This window comes from Thalassophryne amazonica, chromosome 5 (genome assembly GCF_902500255.1).
Source record: "Thalassophryne amazonica chromosome 5, fThaAma1.1, whole genome shotgun sequence".
NCBI classification, from domain to species: domain Eukaryota; kingdom Metazoa; phylum Chordata; class Actinopteri; order Batrachoidiformes; family Batrachoididae; genus Thalassophryne; species Thalassophryne amazonica.
Genome location: NC_047107.1, coordinates 58,204,763 through 58,229,772, shown reverse-complemented (window position 1 = coordinate 58,229,772; position 25,010 = coordinate 58,204,763). Strand labels below are relative to the sequence as shown.

General features: G+C 40.3%; 1 protein-coding gene across 6 annotated transcripts in view; it reads right to left on the bottom strand.

Annotated features, from left to right (window-relative positions):
- Positions 1-25,010, bottom strand: part of clip1a (CAP-GLY domain containing linker protein 1a) — a 163,720-nt gene that overhangs the window by 74,870 nt on the left and 63,840 nt on the right. For 4 of the 6 annotated variants that reach the window (XM_034170372.1, XM_034170377.1, XM_034170373.1 and 1 more), the window contains 3 exons: positions 21,272-21,363; positions 20,685-20,745; positions 4,205-4,309 (listed from right to left, as the gene is read on the bottom strand). In XM_034170372.1, coding sequence (XP_034026263.1) covers positions 4,205-4,309; positions 20,685-20,745; positions 21,272-21,363 — 258 coding nt within the window. The remainder of the gene's footprint in view (positions 1-4,204; positions 4,310-20,684; positions 20,746-21,271; positions 21,364-25,010) is intronic. The other 2 variants (XM_034170375.1, XM_034170378.1) reach the window with 1 other exon arrangement.

Sequence of the window (25,010 nt, the reverse complement as noted above, 5' to 3'; positions counted from 1 at the left end):
CCATCCAGATTGTTACCAGCACAAAGTTCAAAAGCCAGCATCTGTGATGGTATGGGGGTGTGTTAGTGCCCATGGCATGGGCAACTTACACATCTGTGATGGCACCATCTGTGATGGCACCATCAATGCTGAAAGGTACATCCAGGTTTTGGAGCAACACATGCTGCCAACAAAACAACGTCTTTGACAGGGACGCCCCTGCTTTTTTCAGCAAGACAATGCCAAGCCACATTCTGCAGGTGTTACAACAGTGTGGCTTCGTAGTAAAACAGTGCAGGTACTAGACTGGCCTGCTTGCAGTCCAGACCTGTCGCCCATTGAAAATGTGATGCATTATGAAGCGCAAAATACGACAACAGAGACCCAACTGAAGTCGTACATCAAGCAAGAATGGGAAAGAACTCAACCTACAAACCTTCAACAATTAGTGTCCTCAGTTCCCAAATGCTTATTGAGTGTTGTTAGGTGATATAACAGTGGTAAACGTACCATTGTCCCACTTTTTTGAAACGTGTTGCAGGCATCCATTTCAAAATGAGCAAATATTTGCGCAAAAACAATTACGTTTATCAGTCTGAACATTAAATATCTTGTCTTTGTGGTGTATTCAATTGAGTATAGGTTGAAGAGGATTTGCAAATCATTGTATTCCGTTTTTATTTAAATTTTACACAATGTCCCAACTTCATTGGAACTGGGGTTGTATAAAAATTGTGATTGTGATGGCATCAGGGAAACTTTTCTGGAAAGTCCAATTTTTTTTTTAAATACAAAGCAGCAATTCAATTGATTACCTCACTATCCAAAAACTGGACAAAGAAAACCAAAGTTACCTGCATATCTAAATAAGATTACAGTGAGCTGTTTGTTTTTAAAGTGACCCTATTTAGTTTGGCCATTGAATATACAAACTGATGATTACAAAACTAAGGATTCATACTGACCTCTTGTGGCTAAAAGAAATATTGTTCATATAACAATTAATGTGTATGACTTGTCATGTCACAAAATGTAAATACCAGTACATTTTCCAACATTTATTAAATGATAACTCAATTACTCATTTTATAAATTCTGGGTTTTTTGTTTGTTAGTTAATATGGCTCCATTATTTTTGTGTTATTACCCAAAACAATTCTTTATTTTAAAGGCCTGGAATTAAGAGCCTTTAGTGTTTTTCTTACAGACATGTTAACCACTTAACGCTTTGTTTCAATAACAAAAACAGAACCTATAGAAATCATAGTTCTGACCCTAATGATCATGTGTTAAGAACTACCTATATTTGACCTCAGTCTTCATGGCGTTGACATCCCATGCGACCAAAAGATGACAGTTTGGAAGGGGGATCAGGTAAATGCAACACCAACAAATAAGCAGGACAAATGGATGCTGGGGAGGATTAGGGAAGTAAAACAGAATATCCAAGGCGATACTTAGCTAAGGACAACAGAACTGTTCATCTGTAGATTATATAGTGATATCAGTAAAGCCAGAATGAGCTCAGTACGGACAACTTGTTGGATGATAAGTTTGAGCTGTCACCCAAGACAGCTGACACATGCTTCTGTATTCAGGATGCACAGAATTCCCACTTCTCAGTGTAGGACGTTTGAGTAGGATTTTTTTATATTTTCAATGGAAATATTTGTGGTGGAATCAATGCAGTGATGGTTTATAGATAATGTGACAAACTGTTATGGTGCAGTCAGGCACATACATATTTGGACAGTGACATTTCTTGTGTAATTTTGCCTCTATACACCACCCCAATAGAGGTGCAATGAAACAAGATACACTTGTGGCATAGACCTTCAGTTTTAAATCAAGGGTTTAACATAAATACCACATTAACCATTTATGAATTAAGACCTTTTTATACAAGAACAGGGGTATGTAAACTTTTGATCAGGTTTATTTGGGTAGTTCTCTTGTCATTTTGATTTAAAAAAGAGGAAACAGCTGTTTGACAATAAATGGCTTCACCCAACCACTAACCATGAGTGAAAAAAAAAAAAAGTTTTTGTGTTGTCATTCATATTCTCTTAAAAATGGCCAAAAAAGCAAAAATTCTGCCAGGGTATGTAAACGTTTGCGCACAACTGTATTTTATGCTGTAATGTGATAACTGAACATGACATGTAAACTATTCCTTTCTAAAACCCTATTAACTCAACCAATAATTTGCATCACATTTTACAAAGATTGGAGCAACTTTAACTTTTGACCGCTGTACAAACTGAAATTGACCCTTGTCACCATTCTTGCTGTTTTTACCCTGTAACATTCAGTCATAGATAGTCCAAACTATACCTTTTTGGAATCTTTGTGATCAGACACATAATGTGGTATAGCTTTCCATATGATTGGAGCATTGTTAAATTTTGACCCCTGTGTAATTCTTCACTGACCCCTACCTGGCCGCCATATTGGATTTTCAAGCGGCCCGCACTTTTTTCTCAAACAGTGATTTATGAAGAACATTCATGCCAAATCCGATGCTTGTATCACCAAGTGAACAATTCTGGCCAAAAATCAAACTTATCTGCTCCACTATACAGAGATGTCCAAGAACAAAGTACTTGTGAGTACTCGGGTGTTTCAGACAAGTGACGAAGCTACTAGAAGGGTCCCAGCGTGCGCTTCAATGGAATGTAGCTGCTAACATTAAGAACTGAGGCACAGATTAATTCCAAAGTTTACATAAGTGTGATGTGTTATGACGACTTATTTTTAAGTGAAAACTGTTCATTTTGATGCAGTCATGGTAAAAGCTGCAGCTCCGAGAAGGTTTCTGTGCACCAGCAAGGCCATGAGTCATAAACACAGCCTGTCAATAACAATCTCTGCTCCAGGTTCAGCTTTGTGCATGATTAATTATGAGTGTTTTTATCAATAAAATCTAAAAAAATAAAATAAAATACATCTGCTGCTGGGGGGAAAAACGTGTTGGAGACATTCCTTTTGGCAGCGAGCTGAAAGGAGCAACGAGCAGCAGCAGCAGCAGCAGCGCACGCACACACACCAAATTCACATTCAAACCAAAAAAAAAAAAAAAGAGCTTGCCACAAAACACAAAAGGTGTAAAATCCTGAACATGCCAGACTCACCATGTTATAGATTCAATTTAATTTCAATATAGATTTAATTAAATTTAAATGTAAACTCCACACGCTCGCTGGCTGCAGCTTCGGCTCTCTCATGATCGTGGCACGTTAAATTATGTCCATTAACTCATGGAAATAATGTATTCTATTTTTTTCCAATGTAACAAATCCATCTGTGTCCAGGTAGTCTGTTAAAAACAGCATTATGCAGATCCGCCACGTCCATGTCCACAGCTTCAGTAAACCAGCATCCACACAAACAGCACATCACCACACTTTAGGTTCCAAAATCTGGCACTCTGAAAAAGTTAAAAGATTCGGGGTGAAGAGTGTTGTCTCCTGTCTGTAAATCTGAGCCGTCACTTTTGAATGGGAGCTCAGAAGCTTTGTTTTTGGACAGAGCAGGTTCGTTTCCCTCTGTCTGTCAGTCATTGGGATGTTTCTGTTTTGCTAATAAGTGCGTCACACACTGAAAAATGCTGAGAATTGCAGAGTGGAATGTTTTCCGGAAATGCAGCTGCTAACGCCCAGAGTGAGAGGAATAAAATACATTAGAGATCACTAATTATTAGCACGTGTGCAGAGAGACTTACAATCATGAGTACTTTCATGTTGTCTTGCTAACTGAGACGTTAAAAACGTGAGTCATGTCAGTTAAGTTAACCCTGAAAGTCGACACTACAAGCACATAGTTTCATTTCAGGTGTACAGAGGGGTGGAAGTGTCACTGTCCACAAATACTTATAGATCCAATGACAGACTTAAAAGTTTAACATGATTCCTAATGTAAATTTTTAAGGACTGAAATTAATATTATATAGGGGTCATATGGAAATGCATTCAGTGGCACCGCTAGAAAATTTGGACCTTATGACAGAATGTAATCCTCACCCCACCCCGTCCCTCCCCACATGACGGTAGTGATCCCCCATTATGATGCATTTACAGGTTGATTCATCATAATGCCTACAGAAAGCAAAGCTCCTCCAGTTGCCACTTGGCACCGCAATAGATAGTACATCTCAAATCTTTTTGCCACCATCCTCTGATGCAACCTTGTTTTCCAACGCAGCACCCCACCAAGTGAATTTCATTACCCTAGTGTCTTCTAACTCTCTTTGCAGTTTCTCAGCTTTGGTCTTTTCAAAGTGCAGGCTCTGTTCAAGCTCCTTAATGTGCGCATGCTCCCTTCTGGTCTGCGTCTGTTAGTAAACAAGGGGGAGAGGAAGAAAACACACCAGTGCCACCATCACATGCCAGCCCAATGCAGACAGAGAGGGAGTGAGAAAGGAGTGAGGATGGAGAGTCTGTGACAACGCTGATGATGTGTCTGCTTGTATGATTGTGAGAGGAGAGGGAGAAGGGTTGTGGTGATGAGTGAGTGGGCATCAGAAGACATCACATGCAAAACGTAAGGCTGTGCCAGAAAAAAAAAAAAAAAGCTGCACATTGGAATATTTCATCAAAGATTGATGGAACAAGCAACAAAAGGCATATGTTATGATGCGCAAAATGAAGAGACATATCCATGCAACATTCAACCCCAATTCCAATGAAGTTGGGACATTGTTTGAAATGTAAATAAAAACAGAATACAATGATTTGCAAATCCTCTTCAACATATACTCAACAAAAATATAAACGCAACATTTTTGGTTTTGCTCCCATTTTGTATGAGATGAACTCAAAGATCTAAACCTTTTTCCACATACACAATATCACCATTTCCCTCAAATATTGTTCACAAACCAGTCTAAATCTGTGATAGTGAGCACTTCTTTGCTGAGATAATCCATCCCACCTCACAGGTGTGCCATACCAAGATGCTGATTAGACACCATGATTAGTGCACAGGTGTGCCTTAGACTGCCCACAATAAAAGGCCACTCTGAAAGGTGCAGTTTTATCACACAGCACAATGCCACAGATGTCGCAAGATTTGAAGGAGCGTGCAATTGGCATGCTGACAGCAGGAATGTCAACCAGAGCTGTTGCTCGTGTATTGAATGTTCATGTCTCTACCATAAGCCATCTCCAAAGGCGTTTCAGAGAATTTGGCAGTACATTCCGGACAGCTGCTGAAACAATCGGTTTGCATAACCAAAGAATTTCTGCACAAACTGTCAGAAACCGTCTCAGGGAAGCTCATCTGCATGCTCGTCGTCCTCATCGGGGTCTCGACCTGACTCCAGTTCGTCGTCGTATCCGACTTGAGTGGGCAAATGCTCACATTCGCTGGCGTTTGGCACGTTGGAGAGGTGTTCTCTTCAACTCTATGCGAAGGAGATGTGTTGCACTGCATGAGGCAAATGGTGGTCACACCAGATACTGACTGGTATCCCCCCCCCAATAAAACAAAACTGCACCTTTCAGAGTGGCCTTTTATTGTGGACAGTCTAAGGCACACCTGTGCACTAATCATGGTGTCTAATCAGCATCTTGATATGGCACACCTGTGAGGTGGGATGGATTATCTCAGCAAAGGAGAAGTGCTCACTATCACAGATTTAGACTGGTTTGTGAACAATATTTGAGGGAAATGGTGATATTGTGTATGTGAAAAAAGTTTTAGATCTTTGAGTTCATCTCATACAAAATGGGAGCAAAACCAAAAGTGTTGCATTTATATTTTTGTTGAGTGTATATTCAATTGAATACACCACAAAGACAAGATATTTAAAGTTCAAACTGATAGACTTTTTCTGTTTTTGTGCAAATATTTGCTCATTTTGAAATGGATGCCTGCAACACATTTCAAAAAAGTTGGGACAGGGGCAACAAAAGACTGGGAAAGTTGATGAATGCTCAAAGAACACCTGTTTGGGACATTCCACAGGTGAACAAGTTAATTGGAAACAGGTGAGTGTCATGATTGGGTATAAAAGGAGCATCCCCAAAAGGCTCAGCCATTCATAAGCAAAGATGGGGAAAGGATCACCGCTTTGTGAACAACTGCATGAAAAAATAGTCCAACAGTTTAACCCTCTGGGGTCCGAAGGAATTTTTTGGACAGTTCACTCACCTGGCATAAATGTTTTATTATTGCTGTTAACAGCTCTCCCTGCATCCCACAATCAAGTTTTATGTCTCTTTTTTCAGGACAACCTGTGCTTTCAAAATATATATGCTTTTGTTGTGTTTTATAAATATAATAAAGGTTTACATTCAAAAATAAGGAAGGAGAAAGTAAAGCGGAAAATAATTTTCCCACACACATTTATTTAAAACACAGCAAACTATAATAAACAACTGTTTTGACACTTTATAAAGGTAATTTGAGGTCTTGTGTGGTGTGAAAGACTGTACAACAAAAACGTTCAAACAAACACAAATGCACATTTTGAACAATATATACAAAATGGTCTATGCGTTTTTTTGTCTTCATGGAAAAGGAAGAGCGTTATCCAGTAACATTCACATGCAAACTAGTGGAGCAATCCTGATAGTTACACACACTGAGCACATGAGTTTGTCATCAGAGGCTCTCCGTCTGCTTTCAGTGATCGCTGTGCGTAATGGCGCAGGAGCCCAATAGTATGTACTCATTGGAGCAACCAGGGGGCTATTCAAACGGGCCAACTAGTAACATATCACTCCTGAAAATGATCTTTGGCTTTTCACGTGAGGTGAATCTGCCCTACGATTGGATTTTGGAAAACCATGTGACGGTAAACCAATTCCGATTGGACACTCACATTGCGCACGTCATCACACAGCTCCTATGAGAAGTACAAAGTTGGTCAATGGCTGGCTCGAAAGTCTGCACAGTTAACTTTTCAGCAAAAAAAGTGTTTCTATGTCATATCATTAAAAAGTTATTTATAATTTAGTAAAGCTTGGTCTTAGCCGTCGTATACGACGGCGTCGGCCCCACAGGGTTAAGAACAATGTTTCTCAACGTTCAATTGCAAGGAATTTAGGGATTCCATTATCTACAATCCATAATATAATCAGATTCAGAGAATCTGGAGAACTTTCTACACATAAGCGGCAAGGCCGAAAACCAATACTGAATGCCTGTAACCTTCGATCCCTCAGGCAGCATGGCATTAAAAACTGACATCATTGTGCAAAGGATCATACCGCATGGGCTCAGGAACACTTCAGAAAACCATTGTCAGTTAACACAGTTCGTCGTTACATCTACAAGTGCAAGTTAAAACTCCAGACCTGTCACCTATTGAAAATGTGTCACGCATTATGAAGCGCAAAATACAACAAACGGAGACCCCGGAATGCTGAACAACTGAAGTCGTAAATCAAGCATGAATGGGAAAGAATTCCACCTACAAAGCTTCAACAACAGTGTCCTCAGTTCCCAAACGCTTACTGAGTGTTGTTAGAAGAAAAGGTGATGTAAAAGTGGTAAACATACTACTGTCCCAGATTTTTTGAAATGTGTTGCAGGCATCCATTTCAAAATGAGCAAATATTTGCACAAAAACAAAGTTTATCAGTCTGAATATCCTGTTTTTGTGGTGTATTCAATTGAATATAGGTTGAAGAGGATTTGCAAATCATTGTATTCTGTTATTTACATTTTACACAACTTCATCACAATTTCATTGGAATAGGGGTTGTAAACACCTGATGAACAAAGCAAAATGATTATTATAGATGCACAGAAAATAAAAATTGTCAAGCCAGCATTTTTAACATTATTACATTATTAAGAAAAAGCAGTGCTGGTTCGTTCCTCAACCTACACATACAGCTTTACTCTAACTACTGTGCTGTCTGTGGGGATCCACAGGCTCTAGATTGGGTAGTGTTTAGAAAATAGGCATTTTTCAAGGGTGGTAATAAATTATGCAAAATTTCGATCATGATTTGAAATGGCGTGAGGCCAGAATGTAATTACAGCAAAACTCGCCTAAACCATCATCGTGTAAACTGGATATTCGCACTCACTGGACAAAAGCAAAAGTCCCAATGCTTTTGTATGGTTTCCCATGTAATAAACATACATAATGGATTTTCGCTCACATCGGACAAAACATCCGTTCTATCGCAATGCATTTCCATTAAAAACTCCTCGCATATACTGGTGTGGCCAACAGAGCAGTCCCCCCTAAAAATTGGTCCGCTCTGCCTTCAGCATGTGTCATTTCGGAGCTCAGCAGCGTCACCAGCGATTCACCAATTATAGCCTCATTTCTGCGTAAAACTGCACTCCAGTCATCATCTATCTCGGCGACAGATATCTGAAGCTTTTGTACAACAATCATTTCCAGAGCGTCAGTAACGACTCTCCAATTATCGCCTTGTTTTCTGCTTAAAACGGCCTAGTTTCTGCAAAACTGAGTTTAGAATGATTTAAGAGGTTTTACCTTGTCATCTGATGGTTAACAATGACATTATTCCCTTTGATCGATATGGATATAGGGAGTCAGTCTTAGACGTGCTGCTGTGGTCCCAAATGACGCATACGCAGTGAAGGCAGGGTGGACCAGTTTTTAGGGGGGACTGTTCGGTCTGCGACACTGGACAGAGCAGTCTGGACGTGCCCAGTAAAGGCCCCCTGACACTTGCACGACTTTGATCCGCACACTTGCACGCACTCTGCCGTGCATGAGAGTAAACTCATCTCAAACTCGTAAACTGTGCGCAATGAAAATTCTGAAATGTTCAAAATCTCTATAACGTATTAATTACATGAACATTATGCAAACAATTCAATAACACTGTGTGAGTGCGTCAGCACACTGCATCAGAGCGCAGCTTGTTTGAACAATTATAACAAGATGTTAAATCTATCATAAACATACTTCTACAGCTGCACACAAAAAGGGATGAACATGCAACTGTTTTACCAAGCCATCCATCCATCCATTTTCTTCCGCTTATCCGAGGTCGGGTCGCAGGGGCAGCAGCTCAAGCAATGCCGCCCAGACCTCCTGATCCGCACACACCTCCCCCAGCTCCTCCGGGGGAACCCCGAGGTGTTCCCAAGCCAGCTGAGAGACGTAGTCCCTCCAGCGTATCCTGGGTCTTCCCCTGGGCCTCCTCCCGATGGGACGTGCCCGGAACACCTCTCCAGCGAGGCGTCCAGGGGGCATCTGGAAAAGATGCCTGGGGCACCTCAGCTTTTTTACTCCCCCCAAAACTGCCACCTTATCATGGTGGGGGAGTTTGTGTACCCGGATGATCCTAGGAGCTATGCTGTCAGGGGCTTCGTGCCCCTGGTAGGGCCTCCCATGTCAAACGGGTCCTAGGTGACGGGTCAGACTAAGGGCAGTTCAGAAGCTCCCATGACCGACACAAAATCAAGGATCGAGACGTCGCAGGGTATGGCGGAACCGGGTCCCCACCCTGGAGCCAGGCCTGGGGCTCGCACATGAGCACCTGGTGGTCGGGCCTTAGCCCACGTGGCCCCGGCCGAGCTCAGCCCGAAAGAACGATGTAGGCACGCCCTCCTGTGGGTTCACCACCTGCAGAGGGGGTGCAGAGAGGACTGGGTGGCAGTCGAGGGCAAGTGGCCCGACGGCCCGGTCCGCGCTCACAGCCTCTGGCTGTTGGGATTTGGAACATTTTACCAAGCCATTATAATACAAACATGACAAATAATTACCTTTTTAGATGCTTCCACATGCGTTCTCCACCTCAAGTGCGCATGAAAGAGAAAAGCTGTAGCTGGAACAGCCCTCTGATTCCGGAAGCAATTAGAGGCGTTTTCAACAGCCAACTTGGAGAGAAAATGATTAATCCGCTACAAAATAATTTTATATAGGCAGCATCCAGCACACAATGCGTGGCAGCCAATGGAACAAAGCACAGCGTCCAGCTGGGAACACAGCAGGTGGGACCGTCACAACGATGTGCGTGCAAGTTATGCAAGTGTCAGGGGGCCTTAAAAGAGGTACGAAATGAAGTTCAGCACTAACACATCAGTTTGAGTAAAGCGGGCACCGTATTTCTGTGATCAAAAGTCAGGGCTTTTTTTCCCCCCCCAAAACAGTGCTCAGACACGGCACCTAAACAAGGCAAACCTTTATTCAAGTCTGGTGATTATTAACAAAATGCTGCTTGCTGCCTTCACTGTAATATGTGTAATATTGCACCTGCTAAATGAAACACCGCAAAAGGATGTGATTTGTCACTTTTATGTTTTTACTCCTTCCTCTCCTATCATATTTTAAAAACGTTTGCAGTCCGCACACTGATTAAATTTTGACCATGGATCAAATACGTTTGGCAGAAAAGTCCACAAACTTAACAACACTGATTCGGAAAAAGACGCTAAAATGACCCACAATTCATGGAGGAAAATTGTACTTTTTAAATGCACATAATGGTTGGCGCTCATTTAAGGCAGGCGTTTATTTTTTTTCCCCAGACGAAGCTTTGACTCAGTCATTAAATGAGGCAAGTCCCGATCAAGGTCAGGCTTTTAGTAAAGAAAATATGTAAGCCTAACTGGTGCTGGGTATTCCCTGTAAATCATCGGACACCTCCTGGTTTTAACTACAGTAAAACTCACCTAAACAGTCATCATATAAGCCGGATATTCGCCCTCACTGGACAAAAGCAAAAGTCCCAATGTTTTTGTATGGTTTTCCATGTATAAACACTGTACATAACGGATTTTGTATAAGAGATTTTCACTCGCATTGGACAAAACGTCCGATTGCAATGTATTCCCATTAAAAACCCCTTGCATATACTGGACAGAGGAGTCTGGATGTGCCCAGTAGCAGAGGTATAAAATGAAGTTCAGCACTGACACTCATCGATTTGAGGAAAGTGGGGACCATATTTCCCTGACTAAAAATTCGGCTGTTTATTTTATCTATTTATTTATTTATTTATTTTTTAAATCATTCTCAGATCCAGCACCTAAACGAGGCAAGTGATTATTAACGCTGATTGTTGCTTGCACTGTAATATGGTGTTAAGTTTCACACATATCCCTGGGTGTGACAAACAAAAACAACCACTTTAGCACAGAGTCCTTTGCAGGGCTGTGAAACCATGCACCTCCTAAATGATGAGACCATAAAGGCTGTGATTGGTCACTTTTACGTTTTCACTCCTTCCTCTCCCATCGTATTTTAAAAGTTTTTGCAGTGCGCACAGCGATTACATGTCAAGCCCCGGTCACAAGGCACACAACCTTAGCTGAATGAAGGAAAAAAGTCAGTCACAAATCGTCGAGAAAAAGTGGACGAATGAGCCGGCCCTTCTTCCATCACCGAAAAGCCTGCAAGTGCAGAGAGCATAATAGACCAAAACAAAACCGAAACTAACAACAGAAAAACGACGCGAACGGCAACCTTGACGCTGTGATCATTTCTGCAGCAAGTCTGCTCTCCACAGCCACCTGCAGCTGCGTCGTCTTGACAACAGGTCTGTGTTCACTACAACAACGTGTGCGCACACACGTACGTTGGAGCCAGAGATGGCTGCAATGTGCGTAAATAATTAAAGTAATTTATCAAACTTCTTGCCACTACTGTTTCTGTATGAAAACATTACTTCTCCTCCCACACATGGACGAGTTACGTTCAGCTCGTCGGCTCTTTAGTTATCGATTCATTCAGATATCGTCAATTTTGTGCAAGACGTCGGACTTGGGAGGTTGGACGAAGATCAATCAAACGGAACACCGACGGTAGGGGAACTATGCAAAGGATGAAGAATCATCAAGACAAAGTAAAATGGAATACAGACGAACTGAGGTTAAGGATGTGTTCAGATTTTTCAACAGTTTAAAAATTCTGACAAAGCGCCAGCTACAGAAGCAAAGCTGGACAACAGTTAAACAATATCACCAAAAGTCAACGTAAATCCAGATTTCTTGTTTCATTTTGGCTTCGGTGTCCTCATTAATGCTGTGTGGATCTAATATGTGTGACCCGCAAATACAGTATGACCAACTTTACGACACAGAGTCGGAAAAAGACACTCAAATTACCCGCAATTCATGGAGGAAAATTGTACATACCGTATTGTTGATTTGGAGGGTGATAATTGTATAAAGCAGTAGAGATCACTGAGGAACAAATTAATCCAGAAAAAGACACTGTTCCTGAGGAAAATGGCTATAAGACACAACAGAGAACTTTAAAAGGGTCATGTGCACACTGACATTCTGTGGCCAAGGAGTTACTGAGCTGGAGAAGCATAAATCAGGCTTTAGGATTTTAAGCTACCACTCCGCAAAGAACTTAGAGAAAACTGATTTTTTTTTTTGAGACAACGTTTTGATTGGGAAATTAAATGAGGCAGGTCCCGATTCAAGGTCAGGCATTTAATCAAGGAAATATGTAAGCGTAATTGGAGCTGAGGATTCCCTATAGATCATTCTGTGCCTCCTGGCTGTAAGTAATATGTTACATATACATAGCAGATTTTGTCCATTTTATAGATATATAATGGATTTCTATACCGGATAAAATTTGCTGGTCCACCTGAATACATTATATGCAAATTTTACTGTATCAACATCCATTGTTCACTGTTCTTAGCTAATGTCCATAATTTCTCCAAACAGTATTAGACCCATCAACGTTCCATTTTGGCTGCGTTCATATCTGACCTAAAATACATCAGCAGACCAAAAGGCAAATGTCAGCTATTCCCAGTTTCTCCGTGATCAAAGTCATACACACGTGTACACAGAGGCCACTTAATATATAACACCATTTTTAACAGTGTATGTGTAATTTCATAGATTTGATGACAAGAACATGGTTAACATGTTTGCTTTTTTCTGCATTTTCAATTTTTGATCAATGAAACTAAAAAGTAATCTCATAAAAGGCTTGCATTGCTTTCTCTCTTTGGTGATGAGGCCATCATCAACACTGTGTATGTAAATACCACTTTATGATTTATGGGCATATGTTCATGTCCCTGCTGCTTAATGTCACTGCCTATGTCCTCACTCAAAAATCTGATAAATAAATGTAGGACTACTGACACTTCAATACAGTGCCCTCCAAATGTATTGGAGCACTTGGTAGTTCACATTTTAATTTGTTTATGCCATTTCAAATACAAAAAATGTCTAAAAACTCTAAAAAGCAAATCTCTTGATATAAATCAATTAAAAATATCAAAGCCAAGATTTACAGGTTGTGTAAATAAGGGAATGCTTTGGTATAATACCTGTAAATAATCAGTTTCATTGCCAGCATTCTTCAGTTATCCATTGTGATGCATTATGCATTATTCCCAGTTATGCACCTCAGATGTACAGTTGTACACCAAAGTTTGGGCACCCCTGATAATTTTCATGATTTTCCTTTATAAATCATTGGTTGTCTGGATCAGAGATTTCAGTTAAATATATCATACAGCAGACCAACACACTGATATTTGAGAAGTGAAATGAAGTTTCTAGTATTTACAGAAAGTGCGGAATAATTATTTAAACAAAATTAGGCAGGTGCATAAATTTGGGCACCCTTGTCATTTTATTGATTTGAATACATTTAGCACTAATTATTGGAACACAAAATTGGGTTGGTAAGCTCAATGACCCTTGACTTCCTTACACAGTTGAATCCAATCATGAGAAAGGGTATTTAAGGTGGCCATTTGCAAATGTTTCCCATTTTTGCATCTCTTGTAATGAGTGGCAACAGCGGAGCCTCTAAACGCCTCTCAAATGACCGGAAAACAAAGACTGTTCAAACATCACGGTTTAGGGGAAGGATACAAAAAGCTATTTCAAGACCACAGGCACAGTACTAGTTAAGGCCCGAAGTGGCAGGCCAAGAAAAATGTCAGATAAGTTGAAGCGAAGGATGGTGAGAATAGTCACAGTCAACCCACAGACCTGCTCCAAAGACCTACAACATGATCTTGCTACAGATACTGTCTCTGTGCATCGTTCAACTATAAAGCGCACTTTGCACAAAGAGATGCTGTATGATGCTGTAATGCAGAGGAAGCCTTTTCTGTGTACACACCACAAAGTCGCTTGAGGTATGCTAAAGCACATTTGGACAAGCCAGCTTCATTTTGGAATAAGGTGCTGTGGACTGATGAAACTAAAATTGAGTTATTTGGACATAAGAGGCAGTATGCATGGCTGAAAAAGAACACAGCATTCCAAGAAAACAGCTTGCTACCTACAGTAAAATTTGGAGGTGCTTCTATCATGCTGTGGGGCTGTGTGGCCAGTGTAGGTACTGGGAATCTTGTTAAAGTTGAGGGTCACATGGATTATACAGTGAGGAACACCCTGCGATTTTGCAAGTTCTCCCACTTAGAAATCATGGAGGGGTCTGAAGTTTTCATCTTAGGTGCATGTCCACTGTGAGAGACATAATAAAAAAAAATAATAAAAAAAAAAAAAAATCTGGAAATCACAATGTATGATTTTTTTTGTAAATAATTTATTTGTATGTTACTGCTGCAAATAAGTATTTCAACACCCGTGAAAATTAATGTTAATATTTCGTACAGTAGCCTTTGTTTGCAATTACAGAGGTTAACCATTTCCTGTAGTTTTTCACCAGGTTTGCAGACACCGCAGCAGGGATTTTGGTCCATTCCTCCACACAGATCTTCTCCAAATCTTTCAGGTTTGGAGTTTCAGCTCCCTCCGAAGATTTTCTATTGAGTTCAGGTCTGGAGACTGGCCAGGCCACTCCAGGACCTTGAAATGCTTGTTACGGAGCCCCTCCTTAGTTGCCCTGGCTATGTGTTTGGGGTCATTGTCATGCTGGAAGACCCAGCCATGACCCACCTTCAATGCTCTTACTGAGGGAAGGAGGCTGTTTGCCAAAATATCACAATACATGACCCCATCCATCCTCCCTTCAATACGGTGCAGTCGTCCTGTCCTCTTTGCAGAAGAGCACCCCAGAGTATGATGTTTCCACCCCCATGCTTCACGGTCGGGATGGTTTTCTTGGGATTGTTCTCATCCAGTGGAGTTGATTCCAAAAAGCTCTATTCTAGTCTCTATTCTAGTCTGACCACATGACCTTCTCCCATGCCTCCTCTGGATCATCCAGATGCTCACTGGTGAACTTCAAACAGGCCTGGACATGTGCTGGCTTGAGCAGGGGGACCTTGCTGCCCTGCAGGTTTTTAAACTATGACAGCATCATGTGTTACTAATGTAATCTTTGTGACTGTGGTCACAGCTCTCTTCAGGTCACTGACCAGGTCCTCCTGTGTAGTTCTGAGCTTTCTCAGAATCATCCTTACCTCACAAAGTGAGATCTTGCACGGAATCCCAGACCGAGGGAGATTGACAGTCATCTTGTGTTTCTTCCACCTTCTAATAAATAATCATAACAGTTGTTGTCTTCTACCAAGCTGCTTGCCTGTTGTCCTGTAGTCCATCCCAGCCTTGTGCAGGTCTACAGTTTTGTCCCTGGTGTCCTTAGACAGCTCTTTGTTCTTGGCTATGGTGGACAGGTTGGAGTGTGATTGATTGAGTGTGTGAACAGGTGTCTTTTATACAGGTAATGAGTTCAAACAGGTGCAATTAATACAGGCAAAGAGTGCAGAATAAGAGGGCTTCTTAAAGAAAAATTAACAGGTCTCTGAGAGCAAGAATTCTTGCTGGTTGGTAGGTGTTCAAATACTTATTTGCAGCAGTAACATACAAAAATTATTTTAAAAAATCATACACTGTGATTTCCAGATTTTTTTTTAGATTATGTCTCTCACAGTGGACATGCACCTAAGATGAAAATTTCAGACCCCTCCATGATTTCTAAGTGGGAGAACTTGCAAAATCGCGGGGTGTTCAAATACTTATTTTCTTCACTGTAGCTGAACTTTCAGGTCTTTTTAAGAAAATCAGCCTCTATACATTTCATCATGAAGCTGCATAACTGGGATACAAAATGCAAAACATGCACTATGCACAATTTGTCCAGTCACAGCCAGAGAAGCTGATAGCGTCTTCTAGGTTTCTGCGTGTCTTGGTGGCTTTCCTCACTCTTCTCCTTCTTGCACAGTCGCACAGTTTTTGAGAACTGTCTACTCCACACAGATTTACCATAGAGTGTCATACTGTTTGTATTTCTTCATAAATGATGTAAATAAAGTCCAAGACATATTCAGTGACTTGGAAAAGTTCATGTGTCCATCCCCTGACTTGTCTCAAGAAAACTAGCAATGAAACTGATTTACAGGTATGATACCAAAGCATCCCATTGCTTATGCAATCCATCATCTTGGCTTTTATATTTTTTTTTAATTAATTTATATCAAGTTGTAGAAATTTGCTTTCAGTTTGAGTTCAAGGAAGATTTTAGATATTTTCATTTTTTGTCTTTGAAATGGTATAAACAAATTAAAATGTGTGAAATACCAAGTGTTCCAATACTTTTGGAGGGCACTGTATGAAATGTTCATCCAACAGCCTATGTCAGTTCAGAAAACAACATGATTATTGTTTCTATGTACATCTATGTTCTTAAACCGATTCCAGATGGGGGAAAGATGATGCAGTATTTCAACCCTACAAAATGCATCAACAGGTAATTTCAGCTGTGAACTCATGACGTACGTGTACATCAGTATCCTCAAATTGTGGAGGTTACAAATAAAACCTGCACCCTCTCAGTCAGCCATTTCTGGAAACTCTGAGAAGGATGATGTACACAATCTGAGGTATGAACATAAGTCTGACTGATACATAACTTCAACCCTAATCCCCAAAACTGGGGTGCTAATGGAATTATAAGTGAAATTTTACCCAGACACTGAAATCATCGCCCACACTAACCATAGACTTGAACATTTTCCAACATGTTATTAATTTAGGAGCTTTTATTTTTGTTGTTGCTTGTAGTGTACAGTATCTTAATAAATACAATCACTTTTGATTTATCAAGTTAAGTGCTATTCCGTTATGGTTAAAATGGGTAGACTAAATTCAGTTCTGTGAATGAGCAGTGGAATGACAAGGGATAATATCCAGTGGTTGAATGCTGAGCAATGGACCAACACGAATGACGAGGACAAGAAGGAAAAAGAAGCAATAGCATCACATCACTGAACAAGGAGGCACTGAAAGTTACAGCAAAACTTTAGTACACCTTTAAAAGCTTCTTTTTTTTTATTATTATTATTATTATTTTGGCTTGGGCAGAGTAGTTTTGTTGGCATGTTTCAAGCTGCATGCAAGTTTTTAAATATAGTCACAGCTGTGAGTAAGTCGTAATCTGTTAGTATATAGTTGTAAGGAAAGAAAGATGTCTAACCCTGTAGCACTTGTTTTAAAGATCTAGTTCAAGAATGGTTGTCTTCAGGGTAACTGAGATGGTCTTGTGTTGCACTGTAGAATGAATAAAATTGTTTATTCAGATATGAAAATGTATCCCACAGGGGTCCAAAACTGCATGTCCAATTTGGGATAAGAACGTTATGCTGCATTTACACATAACAACGACAAGTCACAAATGCCACGAAGTATACATTATGGGCTGCTGATCACAAATGTGATGATTTGGGACATAGGCGTCAGGTGTCCTCAGGAACTGTTGCAACCTGTTACCACGCATTACAATTAATGGCACATGTTGCTGGCGAATTATCAGGAACCATTACGCATGGTCAATAATAATGTCCCGCACTGTTACACGCTATTGTGACTAACAGCGCATCATTACGTTCTGTCACGTTGTGAATCAGGTGAATTGTCTCCACACACCCCCCACAATCATCCACTATCAGCTGCTGAACAGTTCAGATCGTGCCAGATTTCTCCTCAAAATCCAGATGAATGAATCCACAGCAGAAGACCTTTGTGATTGCATGCTTAACTGGGCTCTGTGCCATGGAGTGGCACAGAAAGGAGGAGGAAGAGACCGAGAAAGCCAGATGTCTGGCTGCATGTGGCTCTCTTCTGGCTCAGACTCGTTCTCCCGAACATCAGGCACAACAGCAAATGGAACACCTGCAGGGGCACTGAGGAGCACTGGAACGAGACTTAGCTGATTTGGCATCACTGTTCCTCTTCGGCATATTGCAGCAATGAAACTGAATGTGGTGCAGCAGTGTTTAATTGTGCGTATGTGAGAGAAGTGATTCATAGTGGCGTGCAGTGAAAAGTGACACCACATTACAATTCGTGTCAAAACTTGACAGGTTCCGTGTCAGGTAGTAATAACGTGTGGCAGTTTCGGCTTGAAGAACCATTACAGCAACCTCTATGAATGCTGTAACGTTCTATTAAGGATCACCACTAATCAAGACGTATCAACACGCTCAGTTGCAAACTCCACGACATGAGGCAAAATGAGGTTGGTGCGTGACATTCGTAGAAGATTTTTTTTGACAGCGAAAAACATGATCCACGAATATCACGCACCTACAGTAGTGTTCAGAATAATAGTAGTGCTATGTGACTAAAAAGATTAATCCAGGTTTTGAGTATATTTCTTATTGTTACATGGGAAACAAGGTACCAGTAGATTCAGTAGATTCTCACAAATCCAACAAGACCAAGCATTCATGATATGCACGCTCTTAAGGCTATGAAATTGGGCCATTAGTTAAAAAAAAAAAAAAAAAGAGTAGAAAAGGGGGTGTTCACAATAATAGTAGTATGGCATTCAGTCAGTGAGTTTGTCAATTTTGTGGAACAAACAGGTGTGAATCAGGTGTACCCTATTTAAGGATGAAGCCAGCACCTGTTCAACATGCTTTTCTCTTTGAAAGCCTGAGGAAAATGGGACGTTCAAGACATTGTTCAGGAGAACAGCGTAGTTTGATTAAAAAGTTGATTGGAGAGGGGAAAACATACGCAGGTGCAAAAAATTACAGGCTGTTCATCTACAATGATCTCCAATGCTTTAAAATGGAAAAAAAAACAAAAAAAAAAAAAAACAGACGCGTGGAAGAAAATGGAAAACAACCATCAAAATGGATAGAAGAATAACCAGAATGGCAAAGGCTCACTCATTGATCAGCTCCAGGATGATCAAAGACAGTCTGGAGCTACCTGTAAGTGCTGTGACAGTTAGAAGACACCTGTGAGAAGCTAATTTATTTGCAAGAATTCCCTGCAAAGTCCCTCTGTTAAATTAAAGACGTGCAGAAGAGATTACAATTTGCCAAAGAACACATCAACTGGTCTAAAGAGAAATGGAGGAATATTTTGTGGACTGATGAGAGTAAAATTGTTCTTTTTGGGTCCAAGGGCCGCAGACAGTTTGTGAGACAACCCCCAAACTCTGAATCCAAGCCACAGTTCACAGTGAAGACAGTGAAGCATGGTGGTGCAAGCATCATGATATGGGCATGTTTCTCCTACTATGGTGTTGGGCCTATATATCGCATACCAGGTATTATGGATCAGTTTGGATATGTCAAAATACTTGAAGAGGTCATGTAGTCTTATGCTGAAGAGGACATGCCCTTGAAATGGGTGTTTCAACAAGACAATGACCCCAAGCACACTAGTAAACGAGCAAAATCTTGGTTCCAAACCAACAAAATTAATGTCTCGCAGATGTGAAGAAATCATGAAAAACTGTGGTTATACAACTAAATACTAGTTTAGTGATTCACAGGATTGCTAAAAAAGCAGTTTGAACATAATAGTTTTGAGTTTGTAGCATCAACAGCAGATGCTACTATTATTGTGAACACCCACTTTCTACTTTTTTTTTTTACTAATAGCCCAATTTCATAGCCTTAAGAGTGTGCATATCATGAATGCTTGGTCTTGTTGGATTTGTGAGAATCTACTGAATCTACTGGTACCTTCTTTCCCATGTAACAATAAGAAATATACACAAAACCTGGATTAATCTTTTTAGTAACATAGCACTACTATTATTCTGAACACTACTGTACATACATTGTTAAGAAATCTATTCAAATGCGTTAAGTCACGTTAGGAATGTCAGGAATGTGCCACGAATGACAGAAAAATGACATTCGGAACATGTCATGCATATGTGTAAACGCAGCATTACACTGCATTAAACAAAAAGAATAATGCAGGCCCTTTCTTAACCATTCTCACATATGATTCTAAGCTAGAGCAAAAATTAAATGTTAATACTCATAACAGTTATCTTTAAAGAATTTAAAACCACATTTTGCTCTCAGAGGTTCACTCCAATTTCCAAAGTGAACAACAGTTAAACACAAATATGACATGAGAGTACTAGTGATCTGATGTATACCAACACACTGTCCCTATGCTTACATTTACCACTGCATTTGGTGTAACTACGTTTCATTATCGTAACTGAGCTTGTTAGTGTCATGGATGAAATGCATCCAACAGTGTCTAATCTGATGCAAAATGAAATTAGAACCAAATAGTTCCCAGTTTATGAACAAACCAACGGCGTAAATAATGCGTCACCGCTGGGCTCGATTGCACTGCAGCTCTGCATGAACAAGAACACAACTAGTTTGCATGAAAAACTAAAAAAAAAAAAAAAAAAAACAATGAACCTCATCTGAGAAACCAAGTTAATGTATAAAGTACTTAAGTCACTTTAATGTCAATCATGAAGAGAAAGTAATGTCAATCCTGGTCCTGTGAGATAAACACAATGCACACAGCTGCTTCCCATTTAACACCAGGATTTTGATGATAAATTTAAAAGCTGTTACAGTAGTGAGCACGTCTTGGGCATTTACCTCCAGGTCTCCTTTGGTAATGCAAGCTTCTTCCACACGAAACTGAAGGTCCTCCACCTTCCTATTAAATAAAAAATAACTGAACTCAACCTTTCTGGTTCCAGCACAAAAGAGAAACTCATAATTCCACTACATTATATTTTTAACACAGCAACCATTTTGTCTCAAATTGAAAAGAACAATCAACATGGGGCTCCACAGTGGCTTAGTGGTTAGCACTGTTGCTTCACAGCAATAAGGTCATGGGATCGCTTCCCACCTGTGGCCTTTCTGTGTGGAGTTTGTTCTCCTTGTGTTTGCGTGGGTTCCCTCTCAGTGCTCCGGTTTCCTCCCACAGATATGCAAGTTAGGTGAATTGGAAACTTTAAATTGACGGTAGGTGTTGAGTGTGGTTGTGGGTGTGTACATGCGATGGACTGGCGTCCTGTCCAGGTTGTCATGCCCTATGACTGCTGGGATTAGAGTCCAGCACCCCTCCCCCCACCACCACCCTTAGTTGGAATAATCGGGTATAAAAAATGGATGATAATCAACATGAAATTTAGAGGTGGCCATGTCTTTCTCAGTGTACTTCATGAATTTCTTACCTGCGCTCCTCCTCTAGCTGATTCAGCAGCTCTACTTTGTCTTTGTCGGCAGCTTCGACTAAGGCACGTAAGTGGTCCATCTTGGACTCCATCTTCAAAAACAGATTAGGAAAACAAATCAACATTTAAAAATGGACATGTCGTTATTTTTTAAAGGAAGGGGGATCAAGGCGTCCTATCTTTTGTTCTGAAATTATGAAAATGCACAAAAATAAAATATAGAATTGCCATGATGTAGAAAAGTAGGATTAACCGGTGGTGTTTTGGCTTGAACTAATTAAGAAAGAGCATTTTTTTAAGATAAGAAGCTGGAATTTTATATATACACTAGGGCTGCACGATATATCGAAAAAATATTGTCATCGCGATATTGGCACGTACTATAGGCATATCTAAAAGATGCACGATAATTTCTAATTATTTAATGTATAAATCAGGTCTTTCTTTATGTCCGCACTTTGACCAATCTGGCGCGACCTTAAATGTGAAGGTGCCGCATCGCTATTGGCCAGAGCGAGCACATGCTCTCAGCGGAGCAGTGAGCACATATACACACAGAAGGAAGACAATCATGGCGGGGAAGGAAGAGATGAATGGAGATGAAAACAGAGAGCAACTTGTTCCTAAAAGACACTACACCTCCGGAATTTGGGACTACTTCGGTTTTTCCACACAGGACGAAGCACAGACAAGTTCTTTGCAAGTCATGCCGAAAAACAGTGGCTACGTCAAGAGGAAACACAACAAACCGCCACAGCCACCTTCAATACAACCACAAGGAACTTTACAATGTATATTTAACATCTAAAAATCCACAGCCTACTCCGGTAAAGTCAAGCAAACGAAAGGCAAGTTCACAAATGAACATAAATGATAGTTTTGTTTCCGTCGCTCCTTATGAGAAAACTTCGAAGCGACACAAAGCTTCAACTGCAGCCATAACAAGATATATTGCAAAATGCACGGTCTCTGTTAATGCAGTGTCTACAGAGGGATTTTTGGAGATGGTAAAAGAGTTTGACCGGAGATACCAAGTGCCATCTCGGACATATTTTTCCCAAGTAGCTATTCCGGAGATGTATGACGTGTGTGTGAAGTCCGTCAAGGCAGAGCTCAATGAAGTGGATTTTTATGCTAGCAACACTGACTTGTGGTCCAGTTGAACCACTGAGCCTTACATGAGTTTTACCGTGCACTTTTTGACATGCAAATTTGAGCTCATTACACGCTGCCTAGAAGTAGCATACTTCCCCGACTCACACACTGGTGAAAACATTGCTGCTGCCCTGCGGGATGTTTTGAACAACTGGAACTTGCCCGAACACAAACAAGTGGCCATCACAACAGATAATGGAGTGAACGTGGTGAAGGCTGCTGAGGTCAACAACTGGTTCAGAGTGCAGTGCTTTGGCCATCGCCTGCATCTGGCAATTGGTAAGTGTTAAAGACAAAAAAAAAAAAAAAACTTTACTCTCGAGACATATAGCCCTAATTTACTATAACACTTAAATGAATATGTTTATCTTTTATATACTGCAAGTTGGAATTAATGTTGCATTGATGTCAATACAAAATGCATTAAGCTTTTATTGTTTTGTCTGTTTTTTGTATCAGAAAATGCAGTCAAAGGTGAGGATCGCATTACAAGAGCTGTTGGACTTTGCAAGAAGTTGGTAGGCCACTTCTCCCACAGTTGGAGGGAGAAGACTGCCCTGACAAAAGCACAAAGAGAACACAACCTCCCAGAGCATGCGATTGAAGCAGCAGGACCTTCGTGGCCGGGACGACGGTGGGGGATCGAACCCACGCGGCTCGCACCAAAAGACCGTTCCTCTACCAGGTCAGCCAAAGGGGAACTCCCCGTTAGCCAAGATGGCGGGAACATCTTTTCAATTGGGACCCGGGACTTTCATCCCGCTACACACTGATAACCGAATGCCCCACAAGATGGGGGTCTAGACAACAGATGATTCAGAGAGTTGTTGAGCAGCAAAGAGCCCTAAGTGATGTCCTGTCGGCTGATAGGAAGTCCAGACATTTGGTTCCAACTTGGCAGGACATAGATGTTCTGGAATCCATAAACCAGGCATTGCAGCCTCTACAGGATTTCACTGATGCCCTTTCAAGTGAAAGCTATGTGAGCATTTCATGTGCGAAACATGTGCTTCACATTTTCAACACCTCAATTCTCACTGCAAAAGAACAAGACAGTGATTTGACAAAGTCCATAAAGAAAAAAAAATACTGGACTATTTGAACTCTAAATATGACCATCCATCCACCCAAGAATTGCTGGATATGGCCTGCCTTATGGATCCTCGGTTTAAAGCAGACTACATCAGCAATGACAAGTTGCATGAAATCAAGGTCCGAGTGATTTCAGAAGCTGAAGAAACAAAGGTAAAGTGTGTCACAGTAATCTGTTCAAACATTATTTAATAACATTCCAATTTAATAATTTCAAACTGTATCTTTAAGGAGCAAAGCCAGCATGACAATGTGGATCCACCTGAAGACATCCAAAAGCAGTCCAAAAAATCCCTGGGTAGTTTTTCCAAGAGCGTCCCAGCTCCAAAATCAAGTACATCATCATCACATGCAGTGGATGTGGAACTCAACAGCTACCTCGTGTCTCCCACCATTGACAGTGAAGCTAACCCTCTGTCTTGGTGGCAAGTTCATCATGTCAACTTCCCCCAGTTGGGTAAATTGGCCAGAAAATACCTCTGTATACCAGCAAGTAGCTCACCTTCAGAGAGACTTTTTAGTACATCGGGTAATGTTGTCACATGTGAACGCTCTTGTTTAAAACCTGTCAATGTCAACATGCTGGTTTTCTTGGCCAAAAACTTGAAGTAGTTTACTTTTACTGGTAAGATTTGAAGCTGCTATTTGTTGTTTGAAGTAATTTTCACTCAGTGAAGGCCTGGATACTTTTAAGTTTACATTTTTTGATATATTAAAAATTAAGAAAGCAAGTCTATTTGCACATCACATTTAGTGATAATAAACATACGCATATTTTAATATTTCAGGTACAAAACAGCAAGGGATTGTTTTCAGTTTTTTGTTGTAAAGCTCTAGCTTCCAAATACTTCTCAATGGCACTTTAAGCTTATAGATTTTATTTTTAAAAGTACAAACCCTAAATGGGTTAAGGTTCTTGGCCAAAAACTTGAAGTAGTTTACTTTTACTGTTAAGATTTGAACCTGCTATTTGTTGTTTGAAGTCATTTTCACTCAGTGAAGGCCTGGATACTTTTAAGTTTACATTTTTTGATATATTAAGAATTAAGAAAGCAAGTCTATTTGCACATCACATTTAGTGATAATAAACATACGCATATTTTAATATTTCAGGTACAAAACAGCAAGGGATTGTTTTCAGTTTTTTGTTGTAAAGCTCTAGCTTCCAAATACTTCTCAATGGCACTTTAAGCTTATAGATTTTATTTTTAAAAGTACAAACCCTAAATGGGTTAAGGTTCTTGGCCAAAAACTTGAAGTAGTTTACTTTTACTGTTAAGATTTGAACCTGCTATTTGTTGTTTGAAGTCATTTTCACTCAGTGAAGGCCTGGATACTTTTAAGTTTACATTTTTTGATATATTAAGAATTAAGAAAGCAAGTTTATTTGCACATCACATTTAGTGATAAACAGATTTTAATATTTCAGGTACAAAACAGCACAAGGGATTGTTTTCAGTTTTTTGTTGTAAAGCTCTAGCTTCCAAATACT